Below are 17,837 nucleotides of genomic sequence, written 5' to 3' on the forward strand. Positions count from 1 at the left end.
AGCCTACTATGCTCAAGCTTTCAGTGCATACTCGTGACCAAGTTTAACTTGGCAAAGAGAAAGCAAGTTATGAGATGAGCAAGCCAACACTCAGAGTAAGAGGGCAACTTAATTCTAGGGGAGCTAGTTATCTTGAGATAATGTTCAAGTTGGCTTCATCCCTGGGAGGCAAGGCTGGTTCAACATATGCAAGTCAATAAACATAAACAGAACCAATGACAAAAACCACATGATCACCTCAATACATGCAGAAAAGGCCTTCGATAAAATTCAATACCCCTTCATATTAAAAATCTCAATAAACTAGGTATTGATGAAACATATCTCAAAATAATAAGAGCTATTTATGACAATCCCACAGCCAATATCATACTGAATGTGCAAAAGCTGGAAGCATTCTCTTTGAAAACCAGCACAAGACAAGGATGCCCTCTCCCATCACTTTTATTCAACACAGTATTGGAAGTTCTGGCCAAGGCAATCAGGCAAGAGAAAGAAATAAAGGGTATTAAAATAGGAAGAGAGGAAGTCAAATTGTCCCTGTTTGCAGATGACATGATTGTATATATAGAAAACCCTATCATCTCGGCCCAAAATCTCTTAAGTTCATAAGCAACTTCAGCAAAGTCTCAGGATAAAAAATTAATGTGCAAAAATCACAAGCATTCCTATACATCAATAGTAGACAAACAGACAGCCAAATCATGACTGAACTCCCATTCACAATTGCTACAAAGAGAATAAAATACCTAGGAATACAACTTACAAGGGATGTGAAGAACCCCTTCAAGGAGAACTACAAACCACTCCTCAAGGAAGTAAAAGAGGACACAAACAAATGGAAAAACATTCCATGCTCATGGATAGGAAGAATCAATATCATGGCCATACTGCCCAAAGCAATTTATACATCCAATGCTATCCCCATCAAGCTACCATTGACTTTCTTCACAGAATTAGAAAAAAGTACTTTAAATTTCATATGGAACCAAAAAAGAGCCTATATAGCCAAGACAATCCTAAGCAAAAAGAACAAAGCTGGAGGCATCATGCTACCCGACTTCAAACTATACTATAAGGCTACGGTAAAAAAAAACAGCATGGTACTGGTATCAAAACAGATATATAGACCAATGGAACAGAACAGAGGCCTCAGAAATAAAGCCACACATCTACAACCATCTGATCTTTGATAAACCTGACAAAAACAAGCAATGGGGAAAGTATTCCCTATTTAATAAATGTTATTGAGAAAAGTGGCTAGCCATATGCAAAAAAGTGAAACTGGACCCCCTCCTTATACCTTATATAAAAAATTAACCTAAGACGGATTAAAGGCTTAAACTTAAGACCTAAAACCATAAAAACCCTAGGAGAAAACCTAGGCAGTACCATTTAGGACACAGGCATGGGCAAAGACTTCATGACTAAAAACACCAAAAGCAATAGCAACAAAAGCCAAAATTGACAAATGGGATCTAATTAAACTGAAGAGCTTCTGCACAGCAAAAGAAGCTATCATGAGAGTGAACAGGCAACATATAGAATAGGAGAAAATTTTTGCAATCTACCCATCTGACAAAGGGCTTATATCCAGGATCTACAAGGAACTTAAACAAATTTACAAGAAAAAAACCAGTAACCCCATCAAAAAGTGGGCAAAGGATATGAACAGACATTTCTCAAAAGAAGACATTTATGCGGCCAACAAACATAAGAAAAACAGCTCATCATCACTGCTCATTAGAGAAATGCAAATCAAAACCATAACGAGATACCATCTCACACCAGCTAGAATGGCAATCATTAAAAAGTTAGGAATCAACAGCCAGGTGTGGTGGTTCACACCTGTAATCCCAGCACTTTGGGAGGCCAAGGCAGGTGGATCACCTGAGGTTAGGAGTTCGAGATCAGCCTGGCCAATGTGGCAAAACCTCATCTCTACTGAAAATATAAAAATTAGCCAGGCATGGTACTGCACGCCTATAATCCCAGCTACTTGGGAGGTTAAGGCAGGAGAATTGCTTGAACCTGGAGGGTGGAGGTTGAGTGAGCCAAGATCACACCACTTCACTCCAGCCTGGGTGAAAGAATGAGACTCTATCTCAAAAAAAAGAAATGATTGAGGTTAGGCAAAACTGGCAGGTGAACACCTGCATTAGGGTTGTAACTAAAGATGAATTATCATTAATCGACTCCTATATCTAGACAGGATGATGGTGGAATCTCATTAAACTGAGTATAACAGTATAACATAGCTCAACAGATTGTTTTCAAGATGAAAAATGGGTGAGAGAATGCAACACCTTGTTCCTTAAGGAATGGGTTATAATGATTTAGAAGAGTGACCACAGAAAGGCAAAATAAGGGTCAGGGGCCGCATCAACAGCTGGGATTTTCTAGGTTCTCATGGTGGGGATCTCACTCAGCAGATGTGCTATAAAACCTGCATCTGGCCGGGCGCGGTGGCTCACGCCTGTAATCCCAGCACTTTGGGAGGCCGAGGCGGGTGGATCACGAGGTCAAGAGATCGAGACCATCCTGGTCAACACGGTGAAACCCCGTCTCTACTAAAAATACAAAATATTAGCTGGGCATGGTGGCGCATGCCTGTAGTCCCGGCTACTCGGGAGGCTGAGGCAGGAGAATTGCCTGAACCCAGGAGGCGGAGGTTGCGGTGAGCCGAGATCGCACCATTGCACTCCAGCCTGGGTAACAAGAGCGAAACTCCGTCTCAGAAAAACAAATAGCCGGGAAAAAAACCTGCATCTGATAGGGTAAAACAAGCAAATTTAAATCTGAATCTTCTTTTTTTATTCAGATAGAGTCTCACTCTGTCGCCCAGGCTAGAGTGCAGTGGCACGATCTTGGCTCACTGCAACCTCCACCTCATGGGTTCAAGCGATTCTCCTGCCTCAGCCTCTCAAGTAGCTGGGGACTACAGCTGTGTGACACCATGTCCAGCTAGTTTTTGTATTTTTTTTGGTGAAGACGGGGTTTCACCATGTTGTCCAGGCTGGTCTCGAACTCCTGACCTCAAGTGGTCCCCCACCTCAGCCTCCCAAAGTCCTGGGATTACAGGCTTCAATCACTGTGCCCTGCCTGAATCTTCTTACTTTGTAAGTTAGGCCCCTTAGGGCTACTTGAATGAAGTTAAAGCCATTAATATGTTTAAGTGCTTTTGCTGACAAGGACTTAGAGCTTGACTGGGTAATTTCTCAACTGTTGGCAATATCAGATCTAAAAGACAACCACGGAGCAGAGTAAACACAAAATATCCTCAGCCTTTTTATGAACAGAAGTGGCTATTCATAATACCAGGAATTGGTGGAATTGGAACTTTACAGTTTACTCACATCTAAGTTTCCACAGTTGTGTCAAAAACATTCCAGGCTGAAAATCAAAATAAAGGCTCAAGCTTGCTCATTTCTGGACTAAAGGCATGGCCTGTGTGGGGGTATACATGAAAGGAAAACCACAATTGCCAAACAATGAGGGCCAGACTGCTGTTGGGCCTGCAGAAGAATCCACAGCGGGAACAACAGCACAGCTACATAAAGTCACACTCACAGCTGACAAGCTGCACTCGGCGCAGAAAACTCACATTGCTAGTGGTTTCGCTTAGCAGTGAAGCTGCTGCTGCAGTGCACAAACTACGCTTTCCAAGACGATCTCAAAAATATTCTAAACCAAAACAGGGCAGAAAGCATTTAGCATTAACATTCTTACACTCTTAAAGGAGTCTCTCAAACTTAACATTATTGTATGTACACATGTATGTATGTGTTTCATTTTCCCTTTTTTTTTTTTTTTTCAGATAGAGCATTGCTCTGTCACCCAGGCTAGAGTGCAGTGGTGCGATCTTGGCTCACTGGAACCTCTGCCCAACCCCCCCAGGTCCAATAGATTCTCCTGCCTCAGCCACCTGAGTAGCTGAGATTACAGGTGCATGCCACCACGCCCAGCTAATTTTTGTATTTTTGGTAGAGATGGGGTTTCACCAAGTTGGTCAGGTTGGTCTCAAATGCCTGACCTCAAGTGATCTAGCCGTCTCAGGCTCCCAAAGTGCTGGGATTACTGGTGTGAGCCACAGCGCCCGGCCTTCATTTCTTTTTTTTTTTTTTTTTTAAGACAGAGTCTTACTCTGTCACTAGGCACCAGGCTGGAGTGCAGTGGTGCGAACTCAGCTCACTGCAGCCTCCACCTCCCAGGTTCAAACAATTCTGCGTCAGCCTCCCAAGTAGCTGGGACCACAGACGTGCGCCACCATGCCCAGCTAATTTTTTTTTTTGTATTTTTAGTAGAGACAGGGTTTCACCATGTTGGCCAGGATAGTCTCGATCTCTTGACCTCGTGATCCGCCCGCCTCGGCCTCCCAAAGTGCTGGGATTACAGGCGTGAGCCACCGTGCCCGGCCTTCATTTCCTTTTAAACTCTGACCCAAAATGTATTAACCAGCTTCCTCTTTGGGCCAAGTTGGACCAACAAGATTTACTCTTCTGTATGAACTGACCAAAAATGGACAAAATAGGGCCGGGTATGGTGGCTCACACCTGTAATCCCAGCACTTTAGAAGGCCAAGGCAGGTGTATCACCTGAGTTCAGAAGTACAAGTCCAGCCTGGCTAACATGATGAAACCCCATCTCTAACTTTTGTAAAAATACAAAAATCAGCCGGCATGGTGGGGTGCACCTGTAGTCCCAGCTACTTGGGAGGCTGAGGCATGAGAATAGCTTGAACCTGGGAGGCGGGGGCTGCAGTGAGCTACTGCACTCTAGCCTGGGCAACAGAGGGAGACTCTGTCTCAATAAAATAAAACAAAAACTAACAAAGAACTGACACAGATGTTAGATTTAGCAGAGAAGAACATTAAAAGACTTAATATAACCGTATATTTTCAAAATACTAAACAGAAACATGGAAGATATATTTTAAAAGATCAAAATCAAATGTTATAGGATCCAAATCAAATGCTATAATGTCTGGGATTAAAAATGCTCTGGATGTAATTAGTGTACAGTTAAACATTGCAGAAAAAAGATTCATGAACTTGAAGGCACAGCAGTAGAAACTATCAGAAATCAAAAACAGAAAAGAGAGTTTTAAAAGTAGGCATAGCATCAGGGAACTGTGGGACGAGTATCAAGAAGCTTAATAGATGTGTAATTGGAGATCTAGGAGAGGAAAGGAACAGAAGAAATATTGAAAGATACAACAGCTGAGGCTGGGCGTGGTGGCTCACGCCTATAATCCCAGCCCTTTGGGAGGCCAAGGCAAGTGGATCGCCTGAGGTTAGGAGTTCGAGACCAGCCTGGCCAACATGGTGAAATCTCACGCCCACTAAAAATACAAAAAAGTAGCTGGGTGCGGTGGAGCATGCCTTAATCCCAGCTACTTGGGAGGCTGTGGCAGAAGAATTGCTGGAACTCGAGAGGCAGAGCTGAGATCACGCTACTGCACTCCAGCCTGGGTGACAGAGTGAGACTCTGTCTGGAAAAAAAAAAATAACTATCTAGGCTGAAAATATTCTAAATTTGATGTAAACTATAAATCCAGAGAATCAATCTCAATAACCCCAAGCACTGAATCATGAAGAAAACTATATGAGAGCACACGAAGAGCCAGCTGCTTAAAGCCACTGATAAAGGGAAACCTCAACGGCAGCCAGAGACGAGAGATGCATTTAACACTGAGGAACAGTGAGAGGAGGCTGCAGATCTCTCAATGGAAGCAACTGTGGCAAGACAGTGGGGCAACCTTTTCACATTATTGAAAGATAAAACCTATCAATTTAGAATTTCCACACACAGTGGAAGTATCTTTCAAAATAAGGTTAAAATTAAGACTTTTTCAGAATATAGAAGTTAAAAAAATGTATCACCAGCAAACCTGTCCTATAAGAAATGTTAGAAGACTTCTTTCAGGCAGAAAAAAAATTGAGGCCAGGCACAGTGGCTCATGCCTGTAATCCCAACATTTTGGGAGGTTGAAGGCAGGTAGATTGCTTGAGCCCAGGAGTTTGAGACCAGCCTGGGCAACATGGCGAAAATATGTCTCTACAATAACATACAAAAATTAGCCAGGATGTGGTGGCACACGCCTGTATTCCCAGGTACTCAGAAGGCTGAGGTAGGATCACTTGAGATTGTAGTGAGCTGAGACCTTGCCACTGCACTCCAGCCAGGGCAACAGAGTGAGACCTTGTCTCAAAAAAAAAAAAAAAAAAATTGATACCAGATGGAAAGATGAACCTAGAAGAATTCCCAGTATAACCCAGAAGAATGAGTTATACCAGGAATGCTAACTATATTATCAGTGGATAACCATATGGCTTTTTTCTTGTTACTGAAACTTCATTAAAAGATGACTGACTGTCAGGCCGGGTGTGGTGGCTCACCCCTGTAATCCCAGCACTTTGGGAGACTGAGGCAGGCAGATCATGAGGTCCAGAGTTTGAAACCAGCCTGACTAATGTGGTGAAACCCTATATCTACTAAAAATACAAAAATTAGCCAGGCGTGGTGGTGTGCACCTGTAATCCCAGCTACTTGGGAGGCTGAAGCAGGAGAATCGCTTTTAAGCCAGGAGGCAGAGGTTGCAGTGAGCTGAAATCATGCCACTGTACTCCAGCCTGGGCCACAGAGGGAGACTCCATCTCAAAAAAAAAAAAAAAAAACAAAAAACAAAAAACCCATAACTGACTGTCTGACTGTTTAAACAGAAATAGTAACAATAAAGTAGAGAGTGTACAGCCAATGTCAAAGTAAAATGTAGGACTACAAAAGCAGGAAAGTTAAGAGGAGACAAACCGAAGGTTCTTACATGTGAAGTGGTATAATAGCAACTAAAGATGGGTTGTATATGTCGAAGACGGGCATTCTAAATCATAAAGCAAATAAAATTACAGCTAGCAAGCCAACAAGGAAAATAACATGGAGGCCGGGCATGATGGTTCACGCCTGTAATCCCAGCACCTTTGGGAGGCTGAGGCAGGCAAATCACTCAAGCCTAGGAGTTTAACATCAGCCTGGGCAACAGAGCAAACCCCAGACTCTACAAAAAATATAAAACATTAGTTGTGCAGGATGGTACATGCTTGTAGTCCCAGCTACTCATGGGAGTTGATGCAGGAGAATCACCTGAGCCTGGGAGGTCAGGGCTGTAATGAGTCATAATCACGGCACAGCACTCCAGCCTGAGGAACAGAGTTAGACCTTTTTTCAAAAAAATAAATAAACAAAAAATAACATGGAATCCCACTAAATAAAAATGAGATATTCTCTCCAAAGGGGGGAAAAAAAAAAAGAAAAAGTAAACAAACGACAAATATCACAAGTAAAAACCAAAAAGGAAAACGACAGATTTTATCCTACTACATCAACAGTTACATTTTATCCTAACTACATCAATAGTCATAGTTAAAAAACTAAATACCCAAAGGAAAAGGCAGAGATTGTCAGATTGAATAAAAGATATCAAGACGCAATTATAGTCCATCTATAAGAAACTCACTTTAAATATAAAGATATAATAGACCAAAAATGAAAGGATAAGAAAATATATACAATGCTAACGCTGAACAAAAGAAAGATGGAGTTGCTATATTAATAAAAGACAAGTCAATTTCAGAGTAAAGAATATTACCAGGGATATAAAAGGTGATTTCACAGTGATTAAAAAAGTCAATTCATAAGGAGGACATAAAATTCAACAATGTTTACGCATCTAATAACAGAGCCTCAAAATATGTGAAGCAAAAAATGATAGAACTGCAAGGAAAAAAATAGACAAATCCACAATTATATTCGTAAGTTTCAGTATTTTCTCACAAATATTGATAGCTATATGAATAAAATCATTGAGGATGCAGAAAATTTAAACTAAACCATTGGCTGGGTACACTGGCTCATGCCTGTAATCTCAGCACTTTGGGAGATTACAGCACTTTGAGACCAGCCTGGCCAACATGGCGAAATCCCACCTCTACTAAAAATACAAAAAATCAGCTGAGTATGGTGGCCGGCGACTGTAATCCCAGCTACTCAGGAGGCTGAGGTAGGAGAATTGCTGGAGGCAGAAGCTGCAGTGAGCCGAGATCGTACCACTGCACTTCACCCTGGGTGGCAGCGTGAAACTGTCTCAAAAAAAAAAAAATTAAAATTAAATAAAATAAACTATCAAATAACCTGACTTACTTGACATTTATAAAAGTCTTCACTCAAAAACAACAGAATAAAAATTTCCCAAGACTGATTATATTTTGGGCCATAAAGGAAGCCTCAATAAATGTAAGTCATACAAAGTATGTTCTCTGACCACAGAGAAATTAAATCAGAAAGCAGTAACAGAAATATTTCTGGCCGGGCGCGGTGGCTCAAGCCTGTAATCCCAGCACTTTGGGAGGCCGAGGCGGGTGGATCATGAGGTCAAGAGATCAAGACCATCCTGGTCAACATGGTGAAACCCCGTCTCTACCAAAAATACAAAAAATTAGCTGGGCATGGTGGTGCGTGCCTGTAATCCCAGCTACTCAGGAGGCTGAGGCAGGAGAATTGCCTGAACCCAGGAGGCGGAGGTTGCGGTGAGCTGAGATAGCGCCATTGCACTCCAGCCTGGGTAACATGAGGGAAACTCCAACCCAAAAAAAAAAAAAAAAAAAAAAAAAAAAGAAATATTTCTAAAAATCCTCAAATCTTTAGAAACTAAATAACACACTTCTAAATAACCAGTGCATCAAAAAAGGAATCAAATGAAAAATTATAAAGTATTCTGAACTGAAAAAAAAAAGAAAACAAATTATATCAAAAATTTTACTAAAACAGTACTTAGGAGGAAATTTATAGCACTAAATATCTACCCTAGAAAACATGAAAGATCTTAAACCAATGACCTTAGTTTCCATCTTAAAAGATTTAAACAAGCAATTGAACCCATAGTAAATAGAAGAAATCTGAGTAAAAACTAATAAGATAGTACATAGAAAAGCAATAGGAAAAAAACAATGAAACATGGAAAGACATCCATGTCCATGGATTAGAAGACTTAATTCTGTTAAAGTAGTCCTAGTCACCAAATTAATCTATAGATTCAATGTAATCCCTATCAAAAATCCCAGCTGACTTCTTTGCAGAAATTGCCAAGCCGATCTTAAAATTCAAATAGAAATTCAAAGGACCCAGAACAGCTAAAACAATCTGGAAGAAAAACAAAGTTGAGGGACTCACATTTCCAAATTTCAACACATACTACAAAACTACAATACTCAAGACAGTAGGGTACTAACACAAAGACAAACATATTGATCAACGGAATAGAATCGAGTCCAGGGAAAAAACTTTACATTCACATTGGAGTTTCCAACAAGGGTGCCAAAACAATTAACAAAGAGAAAGAAGAGTCTTTTAACAAATGGTACTGGCGAAACTTGACGTTCACATGTAAAAGAAGGCAGCTGGCTGGGTGTGGTGACTTGTGCCTCTAATCCCAGCACTTTGGGAAGCTGAGGTGGGTTGATCGCTTGAGTTTGAGATCAGCCTGGGGAACACAGTGAGACCTAGTCTGTACAAAAAATTGTTTAAAACTAGCCACGCATAGTGGCACACAATTGTAGTCCTAGCTACTTGCCAGGCTGAGGTGGGAGGACTCCTTGAGCTGGGATGTTGAGGCTGGAGTGAGCCATGACCGCACCACTGCACTCCATCCTGAGTAACAGAGCTAGACCCTGTTTTAAAAAAAAATTCAAAATTAACTAAAATGGAACATAGATCTACATGTAAAATTACAAGATTCCTAGAAGAAAACATTGAGGTATAGAATGAGAGAAGTTTTTGCAAATAATAGCTCCAATAAGGAACTTGTATACAGTATAAAGAATTATTACAACTCAATAATAAGGAGAAATAACCCAATTAAAAAATGGGCAAGGATCTGAGAGACATTTCCCCTAAGAAGATATACACATGGCCAAAATGCACATGAAAATATGTTTGACGTCATTAGTTATCCAGGAAATGTAAATCAAAACCACAAGGATGAGACACTTCATATCCACTTAGAATGGCTATAATTGAAAAGACAAGTTTTGGTGAGGATGTGAAGAAACTGGAACCCTCATCCATGACTACTGGGAATGTAAAATGGTACAGCCACTTTGTTCCACAATCTGGCAGTTCCTCAAATGGTTAAACATAGTTACCATATGATATCTAGAAACTCCAAAGCTAAGTACATACCCAAGAGAAATGAAAACCTATGCCCATATAAAAACTTGTACTTGGTTGGGCATGGTGGCTCACGCCTGTAATCCTAGCACTTTGGAAAACTGAGGGGGGCAGATCACTTGAGGTCAGGAGCTCGAGACCAGCCTGGCCAACATGGTGAAACCCTGTCTCTACTAAAAATACAGAAATTAGCTGGCACACACCTGTTGTCCCAGGTACTAGGGAGGCTGAGGCAGGAGAAATGTCTGAACTCAGGAGGCAGAGGTGGCAGTGAGCCTAGATGGTGCCACTGTACTCTGGCCTGGGTGACAGAGTGAAACTGTCCCAATCAATCAATCAATCAATCACCTGTATATTAGGCCAGGCACAGTGGCTCATGCCTATAATCCCAGAACGTTGGGAGCCCAAGGCAGGTGGATCACTTGAGCCCAGGAGTTTGAGACCAGCTTAGGCAACATGACAAGATCCCACCTCTACAGAATAGTTTTCAAAAATTAGCTGGGCATGGTGGTGCATGCCTGTAGTCCCAGTTGCTTGGGAGGCTGAGGCAGGAAGATCACTTGAACCAAGATCAAGGCTGCAGTGAGCCATCGTCGCTCCACTGCACAGCAACCTGGACAACAGGGCAAGACCCTGTCTCAAAAAGGAAAAAAAAAAAAGCTAGAAAGAAGGATCTTGAATCTTATGACACTAGAAAATAAATATCAACTTGATTTTCCAGCCCAAACATCTAAGATGTAGCTCTACTAAACAAATCTGGACTTCAGAGCGTTCTTTAGGGAGCAGAGTCTCAGCAGAGATGAAAGACTGAATGGACATGAAGCTTTAGGCGTTCTAGGCAACTTTCAATCTGAAACATACAAGTATGGTCAGTGTGTGGTAAGCAGGGGGACTTCCTGTGAAAAAAGCCAAGCACCGGAGTTGCACAGTAAGCCTCGCCCTGAGATGCAGGGTAAATGTAAGCAAGGCCTTCATTCATCTTTTCTCCAGTGCCTAGGACAGGGCTTGAGACAAAGCAGGTGCTCAAAACATGTCTGCCCAATGGAAACAAACACTACTGTCATTGAACTGACACGTGTCCACACTAGCTAACCGGGCTGCAAGGAAACTCACAGTGATGAGACACTCACATTACAGCAGAGGTGCTTCACTCTGGCTCTGCCCAAGAATCACCTGCCAAGTCACTACAGAGATGGGTCCTGGCTGCTGTGTTTTCCAAAACTTTGCTGGTGTTACATGCAGAGTACAGAGCCTCTAGGCTGTGAAGTAAGAAACTAGTTACTGTTCCTCAGTAACCAAATTCTGGAAACATCTGTGAGAGAGAAACACAGAGAGGCAGAGAGAGGACAGAAAACTTGGTAGAAGAACATGGATACTTTATTGAACTCAATCTGGATTATTAAATCAAAAACTAGGACACAATACAATATAAACAAAACTTTATCAAATTAAGAGGCAATATACACCACAGCAATAAGATACTCATTATTCTTTAGTAACAGTCAGGAAGTATTGCAACCTCAAGCCTGGCACTCAATTTCAGCAATTCCAATCTGATAGATCATTCAGGGTGTCTTCCATTAAGTCTTCTCTGTTCTCTCTGATCAATAACGACCTCTGGCTCCCCTTCCCTGACAGCCCACAGCATCACACTTTTCATCATTTTATGATGGCCAATTTAGGACTTCATTGGGAAGCTTTGTGGGTATTTTTTATTTTTACTTTTTTATTTGATACAGACTCTCACTCTGTCATCCAGGCTGGAGTGCAGTGGTGTGATCTCAGCTCACTGCAACCTCTGCCTCCCGGGTTCAAGCAATTCTCCTGCCTCAGCCTCCTGAGTAGCTGGGATTACAGGCCCACGCCACCAAGCCCAGCTAATGTTTCAATTTTTAGTAGAGATGGGGTTTCACATGCTGACAAGGCTGGTCTGGAGCTCCTGACCTCAAGTGACCTGCTGCCTCAGCCTCCCAGAGTTCTGGGATTACACGCGTGAGCCACTGCACCGGGCCGGCTTTGTATTTTAGTTCCACAAATGCCACATGGGAAGCTGTGTAGCCTTGTGGTTATCAGCGCAGGCTTTGGAGCCAGATGACTTGGATTTAAAACCTACTTCCACCATTTACTAGCTGTGTATCCTTTGGCCAGTTAATTACCCCTCTGTGTCTCAGTTGCCTCACTTGTATCATGGGAATAATTTAGCAGTGTTGTGCTATAAATTCAGATAATCCAGGCTGGGCACAGTGTCTCATGCCTGTAATCCCAGCACTTTAAGAGGCTGAGGCAGGTGGATCATCTGAGGTCAGGAGTTCGAGACCAGTCTGGCCAACACAGTGAAACCCCGTTTCTACTAAAAATACAAAAATTAGCCAGGAGTGGTGGTAGGCACCTGTAATCCTAGCTACTCGGGAGGCTGAGGGACAAGAATTGCTTGAACCCAGGAGAAGGAGGTTGCAGTGAGCCAAGATTGCGCCACTGCACTCCAACCTAGGCAAGAGTGAGACTCAGTCTCAAAAAAAAAAAAAAAAAAAAATCAGATAACCATTCAATCACTAGCAGTATTTGCCATGTCTCCACCAAATTTCTCAACGTCATAGAAAACACAGCACAATCTAACAGGAGCTCTTCCCTGCCTCCCACAGCTCCACACCACTCTTCTCTCAAGGAACAGCAGCACTGCCCTCCCAGGGCTCAAGACAACCCTGGCATCACCCTGGACTCCTCCCTTCACATTACCCTGCCATGGCCACTCCATCAGTGAGCCTGCCTGTTCTCCCTCTAAATATACAGTCACGTCTGTCTAGTGTCACCACCCCACTGCCCTCTCTTGAGCAAGCCTCTGTCACTTCTCCTCTGACTGATATACCATTGTGGCCATGAGCCCTGCCTCTCTGCCTGCACTCTGACCACCACCCTTTCACTTTCCAGAGCAGTGGAGGAAGGTCTTAAGACATCAGCATAATCACATCAGTTTTCTGTTTGCTTTCCTGCCGTCTGGTAGCATGGTAGTGGGGAGCTGGTCTTGGCTATGCAGAGGAGGGTAACAGCCAGGGGATAGTACGAGGGGACAGAATCCACGTCCCTGCATATCCCTTGATCTCGGTGCCACCAGCCCTATGCCTAGATTTAGTGACCCTGAGTTCCACCCTATTGGACTGCTCACCTTCATGCTGTTCTATGCAGGAGAATCAAAATTCCATCTTATTAGGGCCAGCGTGGTTTGAAGGCTCTTGGTTACAAAAGCACCCCAACCTACTATATTACTGTATTATACTATTAGCATACATTACTGTACCATACTATTACTATATTACTGGGGTAACCTGCATCCTACTAAGATAACAATTGGTATCTGGAGGGGGGATGTGACTGTAACAGAAACCTAAGTGGCACTGGCTTCACGGTCAGGCAGTGGGTGGTGGGGAAACAGACGGTGCAGGGTAAAAGCTAGTCACTCTCCCTACGCATCTAAAAAAATGCTGCCCGCATTAACTGGGAAGACGGATCCTGCACTTACCAGGCCTGTGCAGCTCTAGAAGAAAAAAAAAAAGCAGACATTCGGTATATTGGTTGCTCACTGCTGCCCTTAGAAAGGAACTTTGAAATAAACGAGGTTAAGAACTAGCTAACTTGCAAGCAGACGTGAAAGGTAAGAGACAGTAATGCCAAGCGGCTGCCTTCCTGCTCCAGTCCTGCAGGGCTTCTTTCAGTTCCCCTGAGACACTGAGCTCCAACACTGGCTTTTTTGCCAGCTCCCACCCTGCCTACCCCTGGTCATCCTTCAAGGTTCACCCACACCTGACTTGCCCTTCCACCCTGGATCTTGTGCGGGTCCCCGGATTACCATCTTATCTTACCGTCTTCTCATCAATTAATGGAGTCAACCCAAGCAGCACTAATACGCTCAATGTCGGGTAATTTTCTGCGCTGTTCGTTGCCCCCGTCCCCGTCCCCCAACACCCAGCCCCGGGCCTGGCACGTGGTAGGCGCTCAGTGAACGAGACTCAGGAACGGTAAAGTGTGGACGGCAGGAGAAGACAGGACCCGGACACCAAGCACCCGAGTTCATGCAAAGCGTCCCGGCCCACGTTTTGCGGAGCCTGGGTCTGGAGCCCAGGGAGCGCGTGGGTCAGAAATACGCCCGGGTTCCGCGAGTCCGCGCAGGCGCGAAACCGGGAGGGCGGTGTCAAACCCCTCCCGTATAGGCCACGCCCACCGCGCACGCCCTCCCAGGCAGGGGTGCGGGCTCGGGCGCCGGCGCGGGCGCGTGAAGGGCTTCGGCCGGGCCTTCTCACAGGGAGGGCCACGCCGGGAAACACGAGGCGCGGTGGGAGCCCGCCCACGGGCCATCCGTCCTCCCGTCCCTAATGCCCAGGCCCCGGGGGCTCACCACGTCCCCCAGAACCTGCAGCTCCTCCGCCCTCCGCCGTCGCCAGCGGCCGAGCGCCAGGCTCTCCATGCAGCCCCAGGCTCAAGACCGCCAGGCCTCTCAGGCCCGGCAGTGGCCCGCGCGCCACGCCCCCTTCCGCACACCGCCCTGGGGAGCCAATGGGGAGACGGAGGGGCGGGGCGCCGCGGGAAGCGCGACAGCGCCTAGGCGGGCACCGCAGGCAGCAGTAGCAGAGACCAGAGTCTTCTGGGGATGTTGGGATGGTGTGGGCGCTGTCCGTCTGCCCCAAGTCATTGCTTCGCAGAGAGGCCGGCTTGTCGCGTCTCCGTTCACAGGACCAGCCGTGGGGCTCCGCAGAAACCATTCTTTCAGGAACCCGCCAAGCTTTGACAATAACGCTTGAGCGAGACAGCGGGGGTTTCTGGGAGTTGTGGCCCTCAGGGCCGCCTCGGTTCCGGGTGAGAGAGGCGGGCGCCGCGGTGGGAAGGCGGGGAGCGCTCGGGCCAGCCGCCGCGGCGCGCAGCTGTTGTGTCTGGTGGCCGCTCGGTGGGAGGCCCCGGAAGCCCTCGGCTTCTCGGCTGGCTGGAGGGCACTATGAGGTCGCCGGCGCTGACCTGCCGCAGCCTTTGGGCTGGGCCGAAGGGGAAGAGCGCAGCCACTGTCGCTCCGCGCGGTCGCTGCCGGGGATCCAGCCAACCCTCCACCGCGGGCGCCGCTCTGTCTCCGGCCCGGCGCGGTGCTGAGCACCGCTGAGCCCTCGTCTTAGGGCACGGAGGCCTGGACTCCTGCAGCCGCTTGTCCAGGCCCCTCCTGCCGTAGCATGGAGCTCCCTTGATTGCTCCAAACAGCTCAGACCCGCGCCTTTTTTGGATGAATTAAAACGGGGCCACTCCGTTGCCAGCCATTGGCTCGCAATGGGCATATCACCTGGTATGGGCCAGGAAGAAGTAATCGAGATCTGTTAAGGCAAGTTCTGGGAACTGTTTTTCTTCTAGTTAAAAAGGGAGGTGAATGGGTGAGGGCTGTTTTCTTCCTGTTGTCGTCGCCCAGTGTAAGTTTCCCGGAGCTGCGGCAGCCTTTTTGTCACTCTGAGGGCAGCTGGTGGGAATCCTAGGAAAGCACCTAGAGCCGGAACAGCCTGAGCCTCCGAACCAACCCACCCCTGACCACCAGCCTCCAGGTCACATGTCCTGTCTCTGTGATTTGAGGCGCTGTGAGTTTACCATCATTCTGCTGCAGTTGAAGGCATCCTTTGCACAAAGCCCTTTATGGTGAAATGCACGAAACCCCCTTTGGGCTACTTGCTACATGATCTTCAGCAAATTAAACAGTTAATCTCACTCAGTTTCCTCGTTTATAAAGGATAGGATGATAAAGTGTAGGGATTGTGAGGGTTACATGAGGCATTTACCTAGAGCATACTTAGAACAATGCTGGACACAAACTAAGTACTCAACAAATGCTATATTTCTCTTACTAGTACTCCTAGGACTAATTATGCCACCATTGATTCACAGTCCCTTATCAAAAACATTCCAGGCCAAATGTGTTTGTGGAATTCAGAATTTTTTGAATGTATAAAAAAGGTGAGATATATTGTATACCCCCGTAGTCAAACAATATTTCTGTAGCAGAAATGTGTTGAGTATTCACATATATTCACCCTGAGTGGGATATATAAAGGTTGTAAATAGGGCCAGACACAGTGGCTCATGCCTGTAATCCCAGTACTTTGGGAGGCCAGAGCGGGAGGATTACTTGAACCCAGGTGTTTGAGACCAGCCCAGGACACATTGTGAGACCCCCATCTCTACAAAGTAAAAATAAAAAAAATTAGCCAGGCACTGTGGTGCCCACCTGTAGTCCCAGCTACTCAGAAGGCTGAGGTGGGAAGATTGCTTGGGCCTGGAAGGTTGAGGCTGCATGGAGCTGTATCACACCACTGCACTCTAGCCTGGGCAGTAGAGCGAGACCCTGTCTCAAATAAAATAAATACAATAAATAATAAAGGTCGTAAATAGTCTCATATCAGTTCAAATGAGTTTACTCCAAATGGGGAAAAAATAATGATTTGGAGGACTTTCTGCATTTCAGAATTGAAAGTAAGGTACTGTTGTGGGCCTCTAAAAACGTTTGTCTTGCAGTTCAGATTAGTTGACTTTTTTTGTCACCCATTTTTTTATATCACTGGCCTTTATACTTGTGGCTGCTTTTCAGATGTGTCAAAGAACAAAATTTCAACAAATTTCCTTTCAAAGATCTGATTGGCTTTTATTAGCAATGCATGCACCATGCAGTAAACAAGACAGAAAAGTGCTCCAATGAGGACAGAGTGGGTGAGTTTGACCAGCAGAAAAACGTGGAGGAAAGCAGGAAGAATGAACAAATAGCAGATCAGTCATTTCAAGATTACTTTCCTTATAGGGATGTAAATGAAAGTGTGGCTTATTTAGCTTTCTTCTCTCTCCTGATTTCTCAGAAGATCAGATCTTACAAGTTTAAGTAACCCAGGTTTCACTTTGGTGGCATGGATCCTTAGCATTCATGACTCCAGTTTTGGTTTTGGCCTGCTGTCGTTCTTAAATGGATGCATGAGACAACCATTTGGTAATGCAGGGAGGATACTTAGCCCAGGAATGAGATACAGCAATAGGTATATTTAGAAGGATGCAGTTTAGCTTAGCACACTGTTTACCCAGCATCAGTCACCTGGGTACTACTAACTGCAAGATGTATACCAAATCTCCTATTATTTACATAGCATATTTATTTAAATTCTCAATAGCTTAAGTTTGAAAACCTTTAAAAATAATATGTAACATCTATAAAATGATGGTTTGAATGCTCATTATTTTAATATGTTAAATAGGTTAATTATTAGAAGAAAATATGGGAGGCCAGGCACAGTGACTTATGCCTATAATCCCAGCACTTTGGAAGGCCAAGATGGGTGGATTGCCTAACGCCAATAATTCAAGACCAGTTGGCCAACATGGCAAAACCCTGTCTCTACTAAAAATGCAAAAATTAGCCAGGCATGGTGGCACATGCTTGTGATCCCAGCTTTTTGGGAGGCTGAGGCATGAGAATTGCTTGAACCGCAGAGGCATAGGTTGCAGTGAGTCAAGATCACACCACTGCACTCCAGCCTGGGCAACAAAACAAAACCTGCCTCAAAATTTAAAAAATAAAATATGGGAAAACTTCATGATATTGGATTCTTGCA

The 17,837-nt window shown here is 44.7% G+C and overlaps 1 protein-coding gene across 5 annotated transcripts in view; it reads right to left on the bottom strand.

The window, feature by feature from the left end:
* Positions 1–14,781, bottom strand: part of CUNH10orf143 (chromosome unknown C10orf143 homolog) — a 51,739-nt gene extending 36,958 nt beyond the window's left edge. For 4 of the 5 annotated variants that reach the window (XR_004270078.1, XR_004270077.1, XM_032282022.1 and 1 more), the window contains exon 1: positions 14,612–14,781. Coding sequence is in view for 3 of the 5 variants with exons in the window: in XM_032282022.1 (XP_032137913.1) it covers positions 14,612–14,680 (69 nt within the window). In the remaining 2 variants the exon portion in view is untranslated. Of the gene's footprint in view, positions 1–13,384; positions 14,566–14,611 lie in introns of those variants that run through there. The other variant, XM_032282024.1, reaches the window with a different exon arrangement.
* Positions 14,782–17,837: the final 3,056 nt, after the last annotated feature.

This window comes from Sapajus apella, unplaced genomic scaffold, assembly GCF_009761245.1.
Source record: "Sapajus apella isolate SASKATOON/1434 unplaced genomic scaffold, GSC_monkey_1.0 scaffold13, whole genome shotgun sequence".
Lineage (NCBI taxonomy): Eukaryota > Metazoa > Chordata > Mammalia > Primates > Cebidae > Sapajus > Sapajus apella.